The sequence below is a fragment of the Mchenga conophoros genome, linkage group LG8 (genome assembly GCF_057382185.1).
Source record: "Mchenga conophoros isolate Kocher_MC1m ecotype Shallow Benthic linkage group LG8, M_conophoros_male_GT1.1, whole genome shotgun sequence".
NCBI classification, from domain to species: Eukaryota; Metazoa; Chordata; class Actinopteri; order Cichliformes; family Cichlidae; genus Mchenga; species Mchenga conophoros.
The window spans coordinates 16606455-16629260 of record NC_140533.1 but is presented as its reverse complement, the minus strand read 5'-3'; the positions used below and the strand labels follow the sequence as shown (position 1 = coordinate 16629260).

The 22806-nt window shown below is 38.4% G+C and overlaps 1 protein-coding gene across 2 annotated transcripts in view; it reads right to left on the bottom strand.

Annotated features, from left to right (window-relative positions):
• Positions 1 to 11114: 11114 nt before the first annotated feature.
• The window catches only part of LOC146568503 (leucine-rich repeat-containing protein 51-like), a 137025-nt gene continuing 125333 nt past the window's right edge, over positions 11115 to 22806 (bottom strand). Inside the window, exons 1-4 of one of the 2 annotated variants that reach the window (XM_085283394.1) lie at positions 13208 to 13360; positions 12548 to 12753; positions 12160 to 12308; positions 11115 to 11278 (exon numbers count right to left, since the gene is read on the bottom strand). In XM_085283394.1, coding sequence (XP_085139520.1) covers positions 11152 to 11278; positions 12160 to 12308; positions 12548 to 12753; positions 13208 to 13259 — 534 coding nt within the window. In that variant the 5' untranslated portion in view covers positions 13260 to 13360 and the 3' untranslated portion in view covers positions 11115 to 11151. Of the gene's footprint in view, positions 11279 to 12159; positions 12309 to 12547; positions 12754 to 13207; positions 13361 to 22806 lie in introns of those variants that run through there. The other variant, XM_085283395.1, reaches the window with a different exon arrangement.

Below are 22806 nucleotides of genomic sequence, written 5' to 3'. Positions count from 1 at the left end.
AGTCCCCAGTGTGGGAGTCACAAGGTAACTACGAGCTCTGTAGGAGAGACAGAGTAACAGTATATGTGCTCTAATGTTCTCCCTTGCTTTCCCAGCCAAAGAGAGGGAGAGGGGGGGAGAGACCGAGCGACACCAGCTGAAGGAAGAGAGAGGCGATGCGCAGTCAGAGAGAGAATATTTGTCTTATGGTAGCTGTGCAAGTACCGCAGGAGCAGCAAGCGGCAGGGATGGTGATCGGTGCACCGTCGGTGCGCCGTAATCTAATTACCTCAACGGCAAAAAGCGCCCGGATTAGCGGGTGGTTGCTCTGCTATGTCCCGCTGCTCTGCTCTGGTCTTTGCGTCGCATGGCGGAGAGGGGAGGATAGGAGCGCTATCAGACTATCCTATCAAATTTTAATTAGTCAGTACTCTCTCATACTCACTCACTTAAAAAAGCAAAACAAAAAAACAAAACAGCAAATGACAGAAAGACACAAATAATGATTCGAGACAGCACATCACTTTCCTGCCCTGAAATCAAATGCCTTTTATTTGGATACTCAGAGGTAAAAACAAACAAAAATCGCCGTGATTGTGTTTCTGTTTCTTTTGGCATTGCAGCAAAGGTCATTCTACAGGTGCGCGGTTCCATATTAAAAAGGCACACCTTGCCAACTGTGCAGGACTGGATGAACTTTAATTCCCTACGTGCATTGTGGAAAGAGACACCAGTTAACCGCTGGATTTCATGCTTCTCTGGAGTATCAGTTTTTAAGAGCTGACTGCTAATGTGTTTCTTTCACTGTTCCAATACTTGCAAAGTCCAATTTCAAGAAGTCACCTTGCTCAGTTCTCCGTAATAACACCTTAGACATGTTCTTTTAAGTAAGCTAAGTAATGCTGCAGATCGCACAGAAAGTTGACATTAAACATTATCCTGGCATTGTACATTGAACTTTATCATCATTACATTCACAGTTACTCCAGCAATCACACTCCCCAATGGCAGTGGTCTCTCCTGGACACACAGGGCCACAGTAACATTGTAAAAACTGCTTAGAAAAGCATAACAGAGCTCAAAGAGCTGTTCAATAGTGCAGGGAGACTCCAAAGGTCTTGTTCTGTTGCACGGGGCCACTCAAAAGTGCCTTGAGGCAAAGCTTGTTGTGCTGTATAAATACAACTGAATTGAATTGACTTCTATAAATTCCTAGTGTATAAAATAGCAGTGAAGTCTATGGCAATTGAACATATTATCATTTGTTTTGCATGCATGCAAAGATAATTCAGCAAGTAACCTTTGAACAACACATGTATAGTAAGACAGCAAAATGGCAAAATTGTACATAAAAGAGTGCTCCACTAGTTAACCATCATTTGAATGGCACCATCAAACTCATGATAGGCAGATTAAAAAAAGCGGGTTCAGAAAAAACAGACTAACTACTCTTCATTTTCAAAATTTGACCTTCACTTTACCCACAATACAATTCAGCCACCCCCAGCTTCTTTGGATATTTATGTACATTAAGATTAGTATCAGCTAAAATAGCCTGAAGTCATTATCCTCATGCAGAGATCTGGTAAGGTCACATCTTTCTAACTCCGACACCCATGTTTTTTTTTTTTAAACATGGCCCCACTACTTGAGGTATTTGCACAGCTTGCACTTTAACCATAAAAGGCTTCATGTGGCTTTTCTTTTTTTTTGGTTACAAATACTGTAATACTTCCCAAGACCTGTAAACAGACTTTGATGTGCAAACTCGGAGGAAACACAAATACAGTGCCAGAGAAAATGATTCCATGCATACTATTAAAGATTTCACACCACAGGTTACCTACCCTTTATGTCTTTGTATGAGGAAGTAACTCCATACGCAAACTGTAGACTGACCCTGCTGTAGAAACGAATCCCTGAACTGCCAATACACTGCTACCCTTGACAGTAACATGATACAGAACATCACCAAATGTTGCTTAAATATTTCCAAGATACTTCTAGATAAAAGTTTTACAAGCCTATATAAAATGCAGTATTTCTAATAAAAAATTCTGTAGTTTCAGTCTTTTTACACAGGAGGAGCTGCAGAATGCATGCTGGCTAAACTTGCTAATTTTCAAAGAGTTTCTTTGCAGATACAGAATGTAGATTCCAGAAGCATCACCCAACTCCTGCAGAATCTCCGTAAAGACTTGATAACAAGTCAGTCTCAAGGGTTAATCAGTCTCTAAAGAAAATCAACCTTTGCACCTCACAACATCCATATAATATAACAATTATTCTCAATCCACTGATCGTTTTACTCCTCCCCCTCTTTTTAAAAACAAAAGATGACTTCACAGGCAATGACAAAGGGTTGTTTATTTTGTGAGTCATTGTCCTTTAATCAAACTGCACATTGGCACTTGAAAAAAAAAAAGGAAAATATATCAGCATAGCAGTAGAAATGGGCTACCTGAAGACAAGAAGAGTAAACACAGACTTCATTTAGCCAGTGTCTAGTCTGTTTGCTCATCTGGACAGAAAAGAACAGTAAGCTGAAAGAAGGGGATCTAAAACTGAGTAATCCTTAATAATCAAGCTTCACCGCTACGTTGTTTAAATTGTGCAAGTGTTTAGAAACTGTGAGCAAACTGTTAAATAGTTTGTCTTAAATAGGCCACATTTGAGCCTATTTAAGATAATAATAATAATACAAACGATTGATTATTGAATACAAAAATCAAACTGCTAGAATGCCACTTGCTCAAATTATAATTTAGTTATAATTTACTTGGAGATCTTGAAAAGGTACAGGTTAGCTTCTGTTGGCACTGCAATATGAAATTCACATGTTGTTGTCATTCTGTAGCACAAAATAGAGTTACTGCTATCACACGAGTTCATGAGTGCACTAGCTTGTGTTGCTTCATAGAGGTCAGATTTTAAATCACAGTAATTTAAGCACTGTTTATAATAGAAATATAAAGCTGAGAATATTTTTTTCACCCTTAAGTAACATGTTGCATGGAAAGTAGAAAAAAAAATCTATAATCACCACGAAACAACTTCAGGATGTGGACCAGCAGGCATAGACCAGGATAAAAGTGCACCTGAGTTAAGAACAGATTTGACTCCTGGCTTTATATTCGACTGATAAAACACGAGATAGGAAGAGTGATAGCTGTAAAACAGCCATCTGCTCGTTTTTTTGTTTTTTAATAGTGCATCTTGTAATTACCTTCCTTATTTATTAATTTGATGAAAAAGTCAGAATATGATGAATGTGCTAGACATTCTGCGTTTCCTCACGATAACTGTAACATCTACATGTACTGAACAGTGAAAAAAAAAACAAAAAACAGAAGTGGCCCTGTTGGGTTGGATTGATGTGAAAGCAGTTACAGAGTTTGGCCACTTTAAATTGAAATCTGATTGCACAAATTAAAAGTTTCAAATCGCTTCCAGTAAAAGGGGTTTGCCATCAGAGGGCCAGGCCAATTATAGCCCCACACCACTGTGATCTTACCTGTGTGTCCATCTGCTCCGCTCTGCTCTTTGGGATTACATCAAATCCTATTGAGCTCATGGGACAGAAGCCAAGATCAGCATGCCTGAACCAATCATTATAAACCACCAGCACAAGAGAAGTTTGTCTTTTCTTACAAAGCACAATGTGGCTAAAAATGAATGATCATTAAGTGATTATTAATGCTCAGCTGAGTAAATATAATAGGTAGACATTTTACAGTGCTATTACAGAAATAATAAATGGTGCAGCATGTGGTGCACAGACAGGAGAGTCAGGTGGCTAAAGATACTGTCACATAACTGATTGAACACCACTGATGTTTAATACTGATCCATACAGGTGAAATTCTCTTTCCAACCTCAACTGTACTGCAGACCAAAGTTACACATCCAGGATAGATGTACATTTGAAATGCATATAAAAATGGTACCTTTTAATTTTTCTTATACAAATTCACTCAGATTATTCATCTTAGCTCAAAAACTCTAACTTCTCTTAAAACACACCTTTTTCTCACTGAGTTTGGTCTAGCTTTAATGGATTTTCTCAATAATAATAATAATAATAATAAACTTTATTTATAAAGCACACTTAAAAACCCTAAGAGTATGCCAAGGTGCTTAACAAGTAACATAGAGAACATAGAGAAGGAGGATAATAGTATGCAAGCAGGTAGCTGTCACTGATACATAGGAAAGCAACAGGTACAGAGCAAACAAGAAGAAAACACCAACAAAAGAAAAAAAAAAGAAGAAAAATAAACGTGCAAAAAATGAATAATCTTTATTTTAAGGTAAGTCAGTTTCAACTGAAATTTGTGCCATTTCTGTATTGGTAGTAAAGTCAAGTTAAAAATTTCCAGTGGAGAAGTTGACCACAGGTAACACTGGCTCCTCTTTTGTTTACATTGTACATACATGGATATGCAAATGCACAGATTTTGGGAGCTGAATGCAAAAATGTGCTTATCAACAGTTATGGTAGTAACTCACATGGAATCATACTGATGAATCTAAAAAGGGAGTTTTTCCTTCCCACTCTCGCCTGTTTTCACTATTTTATCTTTTTTTTTTTTTTAAAGTGTGCGTGTTAGTCCCCATAGGGAAATAGTTCCTCTGCATTTAACCCATTCACCCAGTGAAGCAGTGGGCAGCCACCAGTGCAGCGCCCGGGGAGCAGTGTGTAGGGACGGTACCTTGCTCAGGGGTACCTCAGGGTAGCCGTTCAGTGGAGTCGAACCCCCGACCTTCCAATCATGGGGCCACCACTCTACCTACTGAGCTATCCCTGCCCCTTTTTTTTTTTTTTTTTTTTCTGTATTGGAATAGGGTCTCTACCTTACAATAAACAGCACCTGTGGTTGTGATTTGGTGTTATATAAATAAGACTGAATTGAATTTAAAAAAATGAAGAAGGCAACTTGTAAAGAATTTTAAATCATGATTTAAAATTTCAAGTAAATCGCCTCTGTCAACATTTTATGATGCAACAAATGTTCACATTTTTCTCAGACTCAAAGAAAACAAAATGGTTTTTTTTTCGGTGAGTGAGAACAAAAAAAAAGTACAAATAAAACCTTGTTTGTTTGTTTGTTTGTTTGTTTTTTTGAAGCCCCACAGGTACATTTGATGTGTTGCATTCATATCAGTTGTTCTGTTTTCACTTTGGGTTTTATTATCATAACTAGACATTGTGGTATATTTGCACCTGTCATTTCCATCCCAGATATTTGGCACAGATATGTGCATATTAGTAGCATGCTGTTTTATCATTAAACATTATAAACTCTACTTTTACTGTACTAAAGTACTTTTGATATAGTATTAAGGAAATTGTTGATTAGAAATGATCTTAATATGTATTGTTCAGTTTTTGCTGCAGCATATAATAACTGTGGTGAATTTTTACATAATTAAACACAAGACCACACGTTTTTTATAGTGTTTTTATGGTTAACACTTTCAAATTCAGAATATGTTTAAACTTACATGGGTTCCCTATTCTAAAGCCCTCAGTTAAAGCTGCCTTGTTGCAGTTAACAAACCCAAGTCAAGATTTATGTGTTTAAGCTACAGAAAACTGGGGATATATGAGATCTGCCTCGTTTATTATTGAACTTCCTTAGATATACTCAAGTATATTTATTAAAATATAAGTTTCCTCAAAGCTGAAAACTAATGCATTGCCACAACTTGCAGTATAATTTTCCTCTGATAGAGCTTTCAGGTGTATAAAGGATTACACAGATTTTCAACTGGCCCCATTTAGCACCCTAAATGATGCATTATATAACACTTCCACAACATAACATAGTAGCTAACTTGCATTTTAATACTGTAACAAAATGAGAAAGAGTCTTTTAATCTCTTGGATATAATCTGTAATGCAGATCATTGTCCTTCGCAGGTTTCAAGGTCCACAAACTTTAAGTTTAACTGCGAGGGAAAACCACTGGACCAATGTTTTTCTGAGACATTTTTTAATCGTTTCAATTGTAACTACCGTAGTTAAAATAAGATTACTATTCCTTCACACACCATACATTTCCAGCCTTCAATGAAAAGCCAGAAGCAATTACAAGCAGGTAAGACCTCTCCAGAGAACAGACGACATCAGTGACACTTATTATGTCAGACACAGCATGTCAGGGGGAGCTGGGTTGCAAAGTGGCTTGCAACTGCATATATGACATTTCTAGAAGAGCACCTGTTGATTTGTTGTTATTAAGGCCAAGCTTGATTTTGTGGCCTGAACTCAAATGTCACTATATTCATAATATTCTATATCGAAAGACTTCACATAGGGTTTTGCAGAATAAGACATATAAATATGCATTCTAATGATGGATATGTGTTATATGTTAATAAAATCGACCATTTTGTGAGACAGACAGCATTTCATTATCTATGACTGACACAGCAGAGTGGGAGAAGTCTCAAATTTAAGTCTTTAATCCAAAACAGACCGGGGTCACGCACAGGGACTTTGTTAGATAAACAGTCCCAACAAGAGGTAGGGAAGAGGTACAGATGATAAACTTACTAAGTCTATACACGAGGAAGTCTATCAGAAACCACAGACAATATAAAACTTGGAGGTGGTTACCATGACGTCACCAACCTTAAATTTGATTCTGAAGCCTTGAAATGACTGTTTGACTTGTGATGAATGAAGTCGTTGGCCAATGAGCATGTAGTTTGAAAGATAATTGTCAACTCTGAATCATGGTATGACCAAAAGACCATTTATTTTTTTCTCATTTTAGTATTCAATGACCCAAATGGCAACAGTGACCCATAAATTCAATAGGAAAGTGTTTGCGGAGGTAAAGACAGAAAGCTGGTTTTCCATCATCTTCTCTAGAACTGGAATTCCTTTAGCAACCACAGCTATTTTTATCTGGTGGTTATCAGAGAGAATTCAGGTTTTTAGGTACTTACACATTGGCTTAATTTTTCCAACACAGAGCTAAATCTTTGGTTTTTACTCTCTAACAGTAAAACAGGGGGGAAAAAAAGGGGACACAAGTAAACAGAACAAACAATGAGAAGACGGCCTGAAAGCTCAACAGCTACGTTGAACAGAGAGAGAGGGGAACTGGACAACAGGGGAGTAGTAGGCAGGTGATTGATTAACTGGCACAAGAAAAGGGCAGAAAATAGAACAAAGGTGAGAAATGGAACTGCGTGTACGGCTGATTTTCAAAATAAAACAGGAAGTCAAAACAGAAGCCTCACAAACTATTTTGGATTATTGCTTTATTAAAGAATCCCTTAGACACACAGATGAAACAAAATTACCCATATTTCCTACAACCTATATCCACTTCTATAACAGAAACAGCATTATTTTCCATCTAAATAATCTCAAAAAATGTTAAGCAATATATGCGGCATATGCTGAGGCAATTACCACATCAGACAGCAAGATATTACCACACAGAAAGGGGGAGAGAAAATAGAAAAAGAGGAGCAATATGAAAGAGAACACTATATTTATTCTTCCTGCCACCATTAAATTCATCTCATGCTGGAGCTCTTCCTGGTTCATTTGGCAGAGCAGATGTTAATGGCTTAACAGGGCTAGGCAGTAAGTGTTTAATTAGGTCTGGGGGAAAATGATTTATTAAACACATCTGGGCTTATAAAATAACGCTCTCTGGACTCTGTCTTTTATGACTCCCACGCTGCAGCTCACTCTTCAAACCCTCCACCACCACTTATCCCCACCTGAAAATATAACTGTCTGTTTTAGCTTGAGCTTTCAGACTTGACAAAAACAATCCGTTGAAGCACAGTACGTCCCTTAGTGATGTCACTTCTCCTGATGGGAGCACCTAGTGGGAGGAAAGGCACAGTGGGGAGTGTGTCACTGACGATCAAGCGGTGCAGTACAGTTTTAGTGTCGCGGATTACTGGGATTTGTGCATGTCACCTGCCTGCTCAGACCACATCAAAGCCACATGGTGCTAGGTGCACTTCTGTTAGGTCCTTTTAGGGATGATAGCTTTGACTTTGATAGTTTCCTCACACAGGAGTGCAGAAGATAGAGCTTTTTATCTCACAATGTGAATGTGTGGCTGTGGTGAGATTGACCACACAGAGCGCTTAGATTGGACAGTGATGGACGGATGCGGTTTCTGCAGGTGGCCATGTACTTCATGCAGATCAGAGATTGACAAGTGGAAAACCCCACTTAATTTAAGATCCTGTGTATTTGCTATAGCTATTTTTCTTTTAAATTTCCTGATATTAGGTGTTTGCCAGACAGTTTTTTGGCTAATCTTTCCACCATAAAGCTGTCATCCTGTCATGGCACACATGCAGTTTTGAATTACAGAAAACCAGATAAACTCAAGCATGAGTCTATGTGAATGTCTTGATACACCTGGCTCTGCGATATTGTTCAGAAAAAAAAAAAGATCCAGTTTTAGGATCTTTTCAGTTAGGCCAAGAGGCAGGCCTGGGAACCACCCACTAGTTGCTCGGGAAACAAGATAATTCCCTCATTGGCTGCGAGTGGTTGCTGACAGTTCCTGTGAAACTGATTGCTCAAGAATGCCTGTAACACAGTAACACCAGTCAGTGACCCTCCTGGTAACCGCCAAGTAAAAATTTGTTTTCCCAGACACATTTTTGTGGGTGATTTCTTGCTGTTGCAAGGTGAAACTGATCTCAAAGAGGTGCAGTGCCATGTTGAAAATCACCATGCAGTTGCCTTGATTGCTAGCATATTGTAGTTGTAGCTGCCATTGTGGAAGACTTGTCTTTAAATACCTGTGAACTATTTACTACAACGGTATACACTTTTTTCTAGTGAGTAATGTTGCTAGGTCTCTGTGTCAGACGTCTTAACAAGGTAAGAAAAGAAAGAAAGAAAAACTACATAAAGACATTTGATGCATGGCTACAGCTACTTGGGTGATCAATTGAATGACAGATTGGACCAGAGGACCGACAGTGAAGCCGTGTACAAGAAGGGATAAACAGACTCCTTACTTACTGAAGAAGTTCAGATCCTTCAATCTGTGCAGCAAGATGCTGGAGATCCTCTACCAGTCTGTGATAGCGAGGGTCATCTACTTTTCTGCTCTCTGCAAAGTGGTGGGGGTGAGGGTAGAGGGCAGCATCAATGCCAGAAGGATCAACAAAATAATCCACAAGGTTGGAACCATCACTGTCCAGAATCAGAATGTGGAGTCAGAGAGAAACAGGAGGTCACTGAATACAAGAAAAACTGCAGACAACCCACGTCACCTGCTCCATTCCACACTATCGAGGCAGCAGAGCCCCATCTCCCTCAGATTTATTTAACCCCGCTGACACAAAGAACGTTTCAGGATATCAGTTCTACCATTCTCCATAAAAGTGTACAACAGCTCTCCTTTTTGTGACAGCTGAAAATGTCCGTGAGGAAATGATCCCACACTCATTTCTGTATCAACCCTTCCTAATGTTGTTTTTCAGATTCATAGTGTGGATGTTATTTATTAATACATTTGCACTAATGCTTTCTATAATTCTTTTTTTGCACAATCATTAATAAATAACAAACTTTGACTGCCATTCCCATCTGCAGCAAAGAGAACATGACAAGAGTAGCAAACGCTTTCCATTCTGAATTCATAGAGTACAATGGAATACTGTGTATTCTACCAAATGGGCAGGACAGACGTCTATGCCGACTGACCATAGCTTCTAAAAATGCGAACAATGGCTGTGACGACTTATGGGACATGTTTATTGTATTTCACTACAGCTTTCGACATGCGAAATGTCAAAAAAAGGGAAGTCGATGTGCAATAGCTAGTCGTCAAAATCTGCAAAGTGCATGCAAGTGTTTCCTCAAGCACTGTACAAAGCGGGCCATCCTGCTGAGAGCAGCTGCCATCGTGACTGAAAGATATTCATTGATTCTGGCTTCACTGCACAGTTTGACACATGGTCTAAACGCTGTTTCAAAAGAACCATGTAAGTGCAGGTTTCAAAGGAAACAGGGGCCTAAATACTTCCGTTTAGAAAACCCTTAGGAAAGTATCAGTTTAGGTGTTATGCACCTCAAAGTCTTGATGTGAACTTAGATGATATCATTTGTGTTGGTTTTATTGGTCCGTTTTTGTGTCGTGTGGTGTGTTTGCTGATACAGGCATATTTAATTCACACCAATTAAAGTTTTTCAGAGAAAATGATGAATCTATACCAAAAAAGAGCCTGGAGGACAGCCAGTTAAATCAGCCTAGAAACTAATAAATGGTGCACATTTCTTCCCTAACGAGACCAGATGGCAATACCAGAGACTCAAGCTTGCTTATGTGTATGTATATTTAATGAAGTCACATTTGCTATATAGGTGGGTGTGATTACAAGCTGCAACTATACATTTTAAATGTTCCTTTGTCAGGTAATTGTTTGGATTTATTTTTTAATTCTTGCGTGATTTTAGCAGCGTGATTTTGATTGTGATCAAGTAGGAATATTGTTGTTCCAATAGACCTCTGGACATGGGGCAGTAAAGTGTTGTATGTCCCTGGGCATTCAAAGTGCCCTCTATAATATCATATCCCCAACACTCGTCATGCAGACCCATATCATCACAGTCCCATCTTCTAGCTTAACTGGTGGGAGTCAGGACTATGTTTTCACTGAGGTATTCCCATCGAGGGTCATGCCAAATGTGCTGGATCCCTTCTGAGTTGAACAAATTCATTTTACACTCGTCTAATCACAGAATGTGCTCCCAATATGAAATATCCCAAAAGAGGAAGCAACTGTATTTCACAGTTCAACCGCAGTTCACTGAAGTTGACTTTACGCAAGGTCCTTCACATTGTCTGAGCTGTCACAGTGATTCTAACTTCAACCGATAACCCCTGGGCCACATCAGCATGTTCAGATTTGTACAAGTAGTGCGCCGTTTGTGACATCATGTCGTGACGATGGCCACCGAGAGTCTGATTACCTCCTAATTACTACTGCAGTAATCAAGCAGGAAGATGGGTGACCATAGCCACAGCCCATAGGTCAAAAATGAGAATGCTCACAGGATATTAGCTCAGCTGTAAATAACATGGATACCAAGATCTGACGCAGGGAATTGAGAAAAAAACAAAACAGGCTGGTGACGAGAGGACAAACATTTTTATTCAGCAGAAACACTTAATGGTCTCGGGGGGGTTTTTTGGTGCCGTGAGAACGCCAGATATCTGCCATGACCCGCTCATCTCGTGTCACACCGCTGAAGTCCATCGTCTTCAGCTGAGGCAATACAGAAATCACGTAATTCCTAAACACACAAAAAGGCACACACGTCAAAGTCAGCTTTGACTCCAAGGGCACCGTGGACATGTTGAGTGCTTCCATATATGAAAATTCATATCAGCATTAACATTTGATTTTAAATAAGGACGATACGTCTAAGTCTTTGTGAAGCAGACTTTGCTGATTTTTCACATAAATGAGAGTATGAAGTGAGATGAAAATTAAATCAAAAAGCTATATCCCTGAGATATTGAACCTAATAACCTGACACATCTAATGTAGACATAAGCAGGTATCAGAGGTATCACATATCTCAATGTGACATTTCTCTGTCTATATCTGTAGGTGTTGCAAAAGATATATGATTAGATTCAGTGCATTAGTTATTACAAATACTGTTTAAACTAGAATATTATGGTACTTGGTACAGTACTACATATATTCAGTTAATGACATTTTTCATAAAAAGGAAGTTTTACTTTACCTACTTTAGGTAAATTCTGTACTTTAATAGGAAGAATATTTTAGCTCTTGTTTTGCCACTTTGCTAAAATAGTTATTACATTTCTGATCAAATATTCCCTCTTACACACCTGTGATTTCCCATTAAAAAAACATAGCCCCCTGAAACAACTGTCAAGTTAGACTCAACATATGAGTTATCCTCAACATGCCGCACGATCTATGAATCTATGAAGCAGGTTTTGTCGGGGTATTTTTTTCTTTCTAATTCTTTTTTTTTTTTTTTGCTTTTCTTCTTCTCTGCTTCTGGCCTAGCCTCTTGCTATCAACTATCTACAACCAATCTAGAACCAGCCTGTGTATAACTCCACACACTGCAACTTCAGATCAGCTCTGAGAACAGAATGTCTGTCTTAAGTGAAATTGCTGAAAATGAGCTTGCACCTGTAGCCTTTGCTTGTTTCTATGAGATTGCCATGCAATGTGATTGTGTGCAGATGCTGGAGCTCTCTCAGCTTGTCCACTTCTGACAGGTTCCAGATGCTGTTGCCATGAAGATACAGCACACGCAGTTCTTTCAGCTCACACAAAACCTGTAACAGGGCTTAGTTGTAAATTTAAATCAATAAAATGCTGGTTAGCTTGCGAAGATATCAGAATTTATTGCATTTTGGGGAAACAAATGTAGATTATAAACATTTCATAAATAAACAGGGAGAACAAATGTTTTGTATAAGACGTGTGTAATTATACATCAAAGACAGGGGCTAATTTCAGAAGAAGACATAGAAAACTGAAAATGAGCTATTAGAAGAACAAAAATGATTCTTACAGGTTCTATGCAGGTGATTTTGTTGAAGGACAGATCCAACCATCCAAGCTTTGATGGTTGTGCAAAAAAGTGGTTGATCGTGTACTGGAGGCCAACAAGGTCGGTGAGGCTGTTATTACTGAGACGCAGAGAGCAGCTCAGGTACTTCCCCTTTGAGTTTGTGGTTAAAGGGCGGAGCAGACTTCGGGGCAGCTCTGCCAATGCACCTGAACCAAAAATAACATAATGAGACTTGATACATTATACGGGCAGCTTTGGTACTTGTTTATATGCGGTTTTATTTCTGCTGCTTAAAGCCGCTCTATTAAAGTGATTACTGCAGTCATGTTCACAGAATTTTATACTGTAGAAATAAGAAGTGATTTGAAGTATTTTATTTTAAAATGCTTTAAAAACAATAAGTTACAAGTTTGTGTGACTAGATTATGCTAGTGTGTAAACATTGCAGTATTTAAATTCATGCATTTTGATAACAGCAGTTGATACACTAACTATAATTAGGTGGTTTTGTAAGAGCAAGTGCTGTCCTAGAAAATACTTCCTACCAAAAAGCTCACCCCCCAGGAGCACTTAAATAATTATTAATGGAAGAAATATATTTAAAAGTAAACACTATTTCATTATCTACTTTATATTTCAGGATTTTTAAAAATATACTACCTGCAACATTGCTGAGATTTTTAAAAGAAAGATCCACTGGTGGACTATACATGTTCAGTTCAAAAAGTCTCCAGCAACAGCAGAATGAATGTCCAGATTAAACCTAGAGCAGTGACTGAATACTGAAAACACATGGTTGCATGAGAAAAAAAATTAAACATATTGCTTAGCGATGAAATTCAAAAGTCAACATTTGCAGTTTATACACAAACACACACACAATATAGAATGCATTCAATTGATATATATTTTAGAAGGAGAGAGAAGAAGACCTAACATTGATTATAGATCACCTCATCTTTCTACTTCTTACAGATACATGCATGCATGGAAACCACAGAATACTATCCTGCAGTAATGCAGTCCCAATAAGAAGTTTTAGAACACTTAAAAAAAATGGCAAAAAATATCATATTTTGCATGGTTAATCTTAACAAGGTTCCAAGTAGAGCTTCAACATGCAACAAGAAGAAATGGGAGTGAGACAAAACAATTATTTGACCATGCAAGTTATTGAAAACAAAGCTTAAACTGAAACAAGTTGTTTTCCAGTTGGTAAAACACTTAGAACCACATGCTTGTAAAAGGTCAAATCTGTGAAAAAAACGTGGTTTCATCATCATTTCTGTCAGGTACTCACATTGTCATGATGTTCTGATGGCAAAAGCACAAAAAACATTTCGTTTTTAACGTTGTCAGGTTGTTGAACTGCATAAACAGGGTCTCTCGCAGGACGCCATTGGTAATGGGGTGGGAAGTAGTAAGACAGTCATTTGGAATTTCTTAAATGATCCTGGGGGTTATGGAACAAACAAGTCAAGTAAAAGACCCAAAAAGATTTCACCAGAACTGAGGAACCAATTGGCAGTCCGTCAAGACATTGGAAATCCTCGACCCAAATTACGACCGTTAATGGTGTCGACTGCAACTCCATAACCATCAGACAGCATCTGAGACTGAAGGGCTTCAAAACCAAAAAACGTCTTCAAAGGTCTCCTTGAAAGCCACAGAACTGACCGTTTGGACTTTGCAAGAGAGCACCAAACATGGGACACTGAAAGGTGGAAGGAAGTTTTATTCTCTGATGAGAAAAAAAATTTAATCTTGATGGTCCTGATGGTTTCCAACGTTACTGGCATGACAAGCAGATCCCACCTGAGATGTTTTCATTTACAGGGTTTACAGGGTTTTTTGGAGGTGTGGTCCTAAACTTTTAAATAAAGCGTTGTTTTCAACAAATTGCTCAAAAAAATGTTTTGCTTCACTCCCATTTCTTCTTGTTGCATGTTGAAGCTCTACTTGGAACCTTGTTAAGATCCAACCATGCAAAATACGTTTTTTGCCGTTTTTCAAGTGGTCTCAAACTTTTGATTGGGACTGTACATTGCCAACCAAAACATGACAACGTGATTATTGATTACATTGCAAGTCAGTCAGCTAAAGCACATAATAACAATGTTAGAGCTTTTGACTTAAATCATAACCTGGAATCAAGTTTTTCAGGCCGTCAGGAAGTCGAGGAATGCTCCAATCCAATATTTGGATCATGTATTGTACCAATCCCAACTTTAAAAGCTGGACATCGTGTGAATGTCATGACCAAAAATCTTACAGCACAACCCTGTATCGTATGAAAAGATCAATGCCTTTTACCTGGCATGCCAATTTCCTCACGCCATCATCGGAGTCCAGATGAACTGGTGAGTGAGTTGTCCACGGAACCAGATGCAAACATGTTTACCTATTATGTGTGTGGTGTGGAAAAACTCACCTGTCTAGAATATATGTCACTGTCTGCATTTCTATTATTGGGATATATATGCTCTAACTCTCCTGAATTGTGCATCTATGCTGACAATGTACCAACGAGCACAGAAAAATAAACAGAATATGAGTTTGAGAGGGTAAATGGAGGACATATTCACAAAGAAGAACTCAAAGGACAGAAGAGGTGATCATGGAAAATTACATCCATCAGCCGGAGATTTTCCTCACCTTGTTGCTCCCTCAAGATGTCAGTGTCTGTGTACGCCTCGCTAATAGCACAACAGCACCTCATTGAAAGAGTAAGGACAGTCCTTCAATAAGATATGAAAATGACAGTGAGCCATAGTGAAGGACACAGACAGAGACTCAGACAGAGGCTGGAATCAGGATGGGTTTGAACAAATGTTTTGGAAGTCAGAGTATGTGAGGTATGTAAAGGAGATATCGAGTGTTTATTTACAAGCCGCATGGTTCATCTAATGTTTAAGGTGATCTTCAAATTTATGTCTCACTGATAAATTGCGTATAAGCATGTGGGAGGGTGGTGTCATTGGTGTGTGTGTGGCTGAGTCTCTTAAGATCATAGATCAGGAAACAGGGTCATTCAGATGAATAAAACATCAAGCAGGAGACCAGATGGAAAAATCTGGACTTCTTTCCTCCCTGCAACGGCCATGAGTGATGTGCTTAATACCCATGTACTACAGTGAGTCCATTCAGCCGCACACAGTAGGAAGCTGAAAAATCTGAACAGCAGTGGTTTGAAGGGATTGAATATTCATGAGGGCACCGTAACACTGTAGGCTATAGACCTCAGGATAATCAATATAGAGTACTGTGCAAAACTCTTGAGCCACTCCTTATTTCTTTATACACTGTAGTTTGAGCAAAAGTTCTCCAGGCTTTCTGAAAATCTCTCAAAGTCGTTCTTTGGACATTGGCAGAGGAATGTGTTTTTTTCTTTGTTAATGTTTATTAATGAGGTGATTCTAATGGAGCTACTATTCAATAATTTTGCACAAGGTGAGCAGTGTGTGCTTAAAAAAGCTGAGGAAACTGGCGAGTTGGAGGAAAAATATCCAGCTACACAATATCGAGTATATATATTCATCCAGTCCTTCAGTTTAGTTCAGTTGAGATTAACTTTAACGGGTCTTACAGATCCATTGGTTGCAAATTACATAGACCTTTATAGAGTGATGAATTCCACTTTGAAATGTTTTAGCTTAAACTATCATCACTATGTACAGAAAGGGTCAAGAGACAGGTACAACAATGAGTGTCTATGGCTATCTGCAAAAAACAGTAGAGGCTCTGTCATGATTTGGGGAATGGATGGAAGTATAACACAATAAGGTACTGTCAAATCTTGATCCATCATGGAATACCATCTGGAAAGCTTGTGACACATTGCCAATGGAGCAAAAGCATAACTACCTAGTGAAAACAGACAGGGGAACACTATCAGTCATGGATTGGTCTCACCAGAGCCCAGACATCAACATTACTGAAGCAGTGTGGGATCATCTTGACAGAGAACAGAACAAAAGGCAGACAAAAAATGTCTTTCAAGAAGCCTGGAGGACTATTCCTGAAGACCACTTCAAAAATTTAGAAACAGCAAGCTTGCCCAACAGAGTTCATGCTGTGTTGAAGAATAAAGGTGGTCACAGCAAATGTTAACTTTAGACCCTTGTGCCCACTCTCCAAATTTCCAAGCCAAATATAAAGAAATGGGAGGTGCCTTAAGACTTTTTCGCAGTATAGTATTTTATAGCTGTTTATTCTCAGCTGCATTGTCCACTGCTTAACTTGGCAGATGGCTGTCGCCAAGTCTCTTTCCATTTATTAGCACCTTACATTAGCGCGGTACTGGAAGTGGAGAACTGGATGCAAGTGAAACTGAAGTAGCTCTAAACTAGTTTAAACTTTCCATTAAAGACTTGTTTGGGTAAGTGCTATCAGTGTAATATGGAATGAGGAAATATCAGGCGAAGGTAAGGTACTTTGCTCAAGAAACATAAAACTCTGTTCTTTCCTTGTATACTGTATTTATGTATTTATGTAAGCTGAACACTTGCATATGACTAAAAACCATGAAATAAATAAAGTCCAGGTTCTGATCAAGATTTAGTAAGATAGCTGAACTTGTGTTCTTAAGAGTCACATAGCAGAAAAGAAACAGAATGGACACTCTGGTCTGAAGAGTTCAAATCAAAGGTCAAAGTGATATAAGAACTCCACATCACTCCTCATCCAATTCAGCTCACCCGCTTCAAACAAAACAACAATTATGACATTGTACACACAGCACTGAAATGACTCATTTAAAAACAGCGGCTTGAAACATAATGCATGTTTTTACATAATCGTTCAGCATCGATGTGCTGTTAATGTTTGGACTGCAAGATTGGTAGAGCTCGGGCAGCCTTTAGTGTTTCACGTATCCCTTTAATTTCTTTCCGCACTTGCATCTGCATATTATATAGGTGGTATAAGCAAGAAGAACGGCTTAATACAGGCACATTTTCAGCCTGTAAGAGACCTGCATAAACACAGCCGCTGTTGTGTAATACCAACTTCTGCGGCGTAAGTGCATCTGCCATTGTCCCCTGATGAAAGGTAATGGTATTAGAGGAATATCCTTGCTTCCTGCTTTATTCTTAACTATCGTATTTGAACATTTAAAACAAAGGAGATGGATTTAAACAAGATTATTTCTTCATGTGACATTCAAGGTGATCCACAGCGTATTCAGCATGCACAACAAAACAGCAGCTTTCTCACAGTTAATGTCATTTTAATTATCTTAACATTAACTGTGCAGGAAAAAAACTGGGGAATGGATGCCATGCTGGTCAAGCAAAACAATTTTAACACTGTCTGTTATTTAGTTTTTGTGTTTTCTTCTGTTTGACTGAATATATATTTAGCCAGTCATACATCCAAGCTTGTTACAATAAACATGAGAGAAAACAGCTATTGTTACAGCAGAAGAAAAAATATCCATTTGAGGAAAGTCCCACCCCTAACTCAATGCACTATGTATTTAAGTTACTGTTAGTGTTTGTTTGCTCTGTGCTTAATTGGGGTCTTTGCAGTACCAGTCAAAAGTTGGCCTTTCAGCAATATATGAGCATCACCTAATGCTGTGCTGAAAACAGTGCCGACAGTTTATTGTCTTCAGTGTTATGAAAACAATGTTTAATTTTAAAGCTGTAATCATCAAGTCCGAGCCACTGAAATTACTCCATTCTCTTTGATACTTCTTTTTACTTTTTGTACTTTAAATGTTTCAGATTTGTGCTTAAAAATGATATTATGCTATACTGCAAATGTGATTTTGCTGCATCTCTCAGTGTATTCAAACACTTAAACTATGCTATCCTATCCTGGAGGTGCATAGATCCCACACTCAAAATGCATCATTCATAGCTGAATATGAGAAATTTATAGTGGCGAGTTCATCACTTATGCCCTTTGCCCAGGGGTACAATCACATACACACATTCAGACATACACAATGAATGCTGGAGTGTGCACAGTTACTGTAAAAGTACAACGATCTTGGCACACAACTGCATTACCACACACATTAAATGACCATGGATACAATCAATATTCTGTGTTGCCTAAAGGGACATAGAAAGAATCTTTTTTCCAAATTCTACCTCCATGAAATTTTTCTACCCCAGTGCTCAGGCTTTGCCCTTACCATGTCTCTTCCCTTCACTCATTATCGGCCTCTACTCTACATTAAAAAGCACTGATCTTCTCAATTTCACCTTCTAATTCTCCTTGTCTGCTTTTTATCAGTCTCTCCTATTTGTCCTTAACAACAGCTGTGTGTCCCTGTCCTTCAGAATCAGTAACAACAGACTTAAAGAGGGGTATTTTCTCACCGCAATTTCCCCTTTTCTTCTTATGTAATAAATGTGTTTCTTCTTCTCTTCATGCATATTCTTACCTTTGTTCTGTCACTGTCTCTTACTCTATTCCCCACCCTCTCCTTTTAGTATTACATAGGAGGTCATGCTATTAGCACACTGGTCACTCGGGCTTCTCATGGCATGGGCACACTTTGCTGCTTACCTTCTATTAAGAATATACTGACAGTCCATCAATGGCCTCCACAGCCAGTCACTCTCTTAAATTCTCAGTTGTGTAGTCAGTCAGAAAGCTAGTATATCTGTCAGCAAGCTGCTGTGTCAGATGGTCATTCAACCAGTCACGCAATGCATCAGTCATGTCAGTCAATTTGACAGGCAGCGTGGGTAAAGCAGTGTATCAGTCCATTAGTGAGGCAGTCAGATGGATGATGTATACAGCGATGCTACTAATTAGTTATCCAGTCAGTTGTACTGCTTTCATCAGAGACATACGAACACATAACAGAAAATAAAGAATCTTCACTATTGCTTTAGCAGGCAGTGTAACTCAAGTTCTGATAGTACTGTGTTTGTTTGCCTAGAATTACTTCCTGACATAAATAAATGAACAGTTCCTTTCTGTTGAGATGATCCCACGCTGTTTCAATAACACTGAGATCTGCAATCTGGGGAGATCAGTTCATGACAGAGTGTTTTTCTTTTACTGCATCTATTTTACCAAAACACCTGCAGGGCACCAACCCTTGAGGCCTGGAGTTGGACACACCTGCCTTAAAGCCATATAAATAATGGTTTATTCCATCAATCAGTTCTTAACTATTACTATTTTGTGTTATTCAATAAATATAGTTATGCAGCTAAATGTAATCAATGTCTGAAGATTAAGTATTAGTATTCATTAAGCAGCTACATTTCTGTGGTTTTTACTTTTGTATTTCACCTTTATTTATACAGGTAAATCTCACTGAGACATGAGGTCTCATTTTCAAGAGCTACCTGTTTTAAATATCTGTAATAATACTGTGTTACTATCGTGTGACTCATCAGGACTGCGCAAAGAAATCCCAGAGTGTGTCTTGTGATGTCTGAGAAACCATAACGTAGCAAAATATGTTTTGGATGTTGTGGAGGTTTGCGGGGTGGGAGCTCTCTGAATCTGGCTTGTTCTGACTTCCATAGATGCCAGATTGCATTTGGATCTAGGATTTTCGAAGATGGGTGAATGCCTCGGGCAGATTTTGTGGTGTGTAGCAGTTTGAGGTGTGTTACTGGTTCTACAGCTGTAGAACCAGTACGACACCCAGTTAGATCTACTGTAAGGTTGCTGCATGTCAAAGTGGCATCTAAATTACATGAATATCAGAACCTATCTATTATAAGCAGAACATTGCAGATGATTCTTGTTAAATCACTTGATTTGTCAATGGTATATGTCAATGGCATAAATATGAAATATTTTAAGAGAGAAATAGGTGCCGACAGTAGTTGTATTAGGCTACAGTCCCAGTGTTGAATAACTAAGAAGATCAAAACCTAAGTAGGCTAAGGATTCTTGCTAAAAAGCATGTACTTCAAAGAGGGCAACTGAAAGATAAAACTAAAAAGCTGGACAAAGTTGTTACTATCTCTTTCAGTCTTTTTCATACCTTTTGTTAACTAAAGATCACTGGGAGCCCTTTTATCAATACAACCTGTATCACCCTCATTCAATTTAACAAAGTGACTTCAGGGAGTTGCTCAATACAGCTCAGCTGGAGCAGGTGGGGTTAAGTGCTTTTGTCAAGGGCACCACCAGAGGTTTGCTTGTGAAGAGTAAAAGCATTGCTCAAAGATCTGCTCTGCCTCAGTGCTGGGAGGTGCACTCCAGTCACAGGCCACAATTTTGACACTTACACCACAGATTTGTTCCAAACTCATTACATAATTGGAATACATGTAACTGAGAAAACCTAGTGCTGCGGTACAGAAAAATAAATCATGTTACACTGATCCTGTTCGGTCCTCCTTTTGATGTTTTACAAACCTTGGTTGAAGAACCACTAACTGTTCAGTTAATAAATTTGTTTCAATAACTCATCATTTCCAAGCAAGATCAGAGAGTTCAGTATGTGAAACTTGAAGTAGAGCAGTCTACTGTCAAGGCTAAAGCCCCTAACATTTCAACATATGCATCAGTAAATGTAATCTGTCCCTTCTTTTCCCATGGCTTACCTCAGAAAAACTCAATTCAGCCTGTGAGTTTTAGCAGAATCATACTGAAAGACAGTCAAATGACCATCGGTGAAACATTTATCTTCCCTGGAGGATTGTCCACCTCTGTAAACTGCAAGACTGACATTATATGCCAAGCTGTTAAACATTAAAACTTATACCTGCTCAAAATTAGCGTGCCATGCTAGGCGTGGCCTTTAGCATACTGTTACTGTGAGCTTAAGTAGGCTCCAGTAGATGTACAGATAAACATAACCTTAAACGTTGAAATGCTGACACTTTTGAAGCAGCAGAGCAATCCTTGTTGCTCCAACCTTTACAGACCTGAAGCCTGTTTCTCTGCTAATGTACAGAACTTTTCCCGGGTAAGAAGCTTTTAACAAACAAGCTCACTAGCTAATAAGCTAAATTTTTGACTGCTTGATTTAGTATATAAGTAATGTTTAATAAACATGATTGCTAGCCAATATGCTAAGATGATGCTAAGTGAAAGTCTAATTAGTGAATCACAAAACTACATTCACTCACACTAAGTATTTTTGCTGCACAAAAAGAGTCTTTGTAATGTAATGAAGCAAAATTAAGACAGACACTTGTTCTGTATTTCAGTATTTCGTATACTTCTCCTGTTTAAAACTGCCTTACTAGCATTTTTTGTGATTAAGGGTACACAAAGGGATAATTATACCGCCTTAAATGAGCTGCAGGGATTCATTCTCTGAAATTAATTAATTTTCCATGACGCTTCAGGATGAGATTGCTATGCATCATGGAGGTTTGCATGTCATGGTTGTACAACTCACTTAGAAAAGGAGCAAAGAGCTAATTACACTTAAGCCTTATCATTTAAGCTAATGTTCATGGGTAAACTTGTAAACATTAATTGTCTAGGTCAGTTTTTCTTTCAGTTGAAGTTCAGAAGACAGACATGACAAAGTTTGAGTTTCTGCAGACCTTCCAGAGACCTACAGAAGATTGATAACTTTCCATTTGTAGTGGATGACAAGCCCCAGCCCAAAAGGAACTGAACTTTACAGCCTGCAGTAAGTGCAGTAGAAGAAAGTGTACTCTAACACAGATAAGTGTATTGGTTTCACACTAACCACCTGCTTCAGATCAACCAGCAATTTGAAATGGATCAAAGTGACCTTAAAAAGGTGCACTCTGATTTCTCATATGTGTGCACAGTTGGGTTTTTTCTTAGAGTTTACTGATTGTAACACAGTGTAGAACGTTTCATGTTGCTGATCTGAACAACAACTAAATAAAACCAGATTATTGTTTTAACAGTCTTATCCACCCTCTTGGCTTCTGCTGCTCCCAAAATCTTATGAATTTGGTTATATTGTTGCTCCTGGTAATGAAAGTTATATTCACTTTTGTTACCAGGAGCATAACATTTTTTCTTTGTATTGTGTACCAGTTATACCTTAACCCAACCTCACAAAGCCCCTTACATATCAGCATTTGTGTTGTTTTAGTAAGAAATTGGTAAGTAATCTCACAGACTAATGTGTAGTCGCTCTTTTTATCAGAATATTTTCATGTTAGACAAAAACACGAAATTGTGTAAACTCCCAAGGGCTTAATTGTTGCAAATGCATACTCAGTGTTTTAAACTTTAGCGGAGGTCTACTGAGGAATCACTTTAGACTGAATTTATCATGTATACTGATAAAAGAAACACAATTCAACTCCTATGTGAGATTCAGCCAAGGCTTACACAAATTG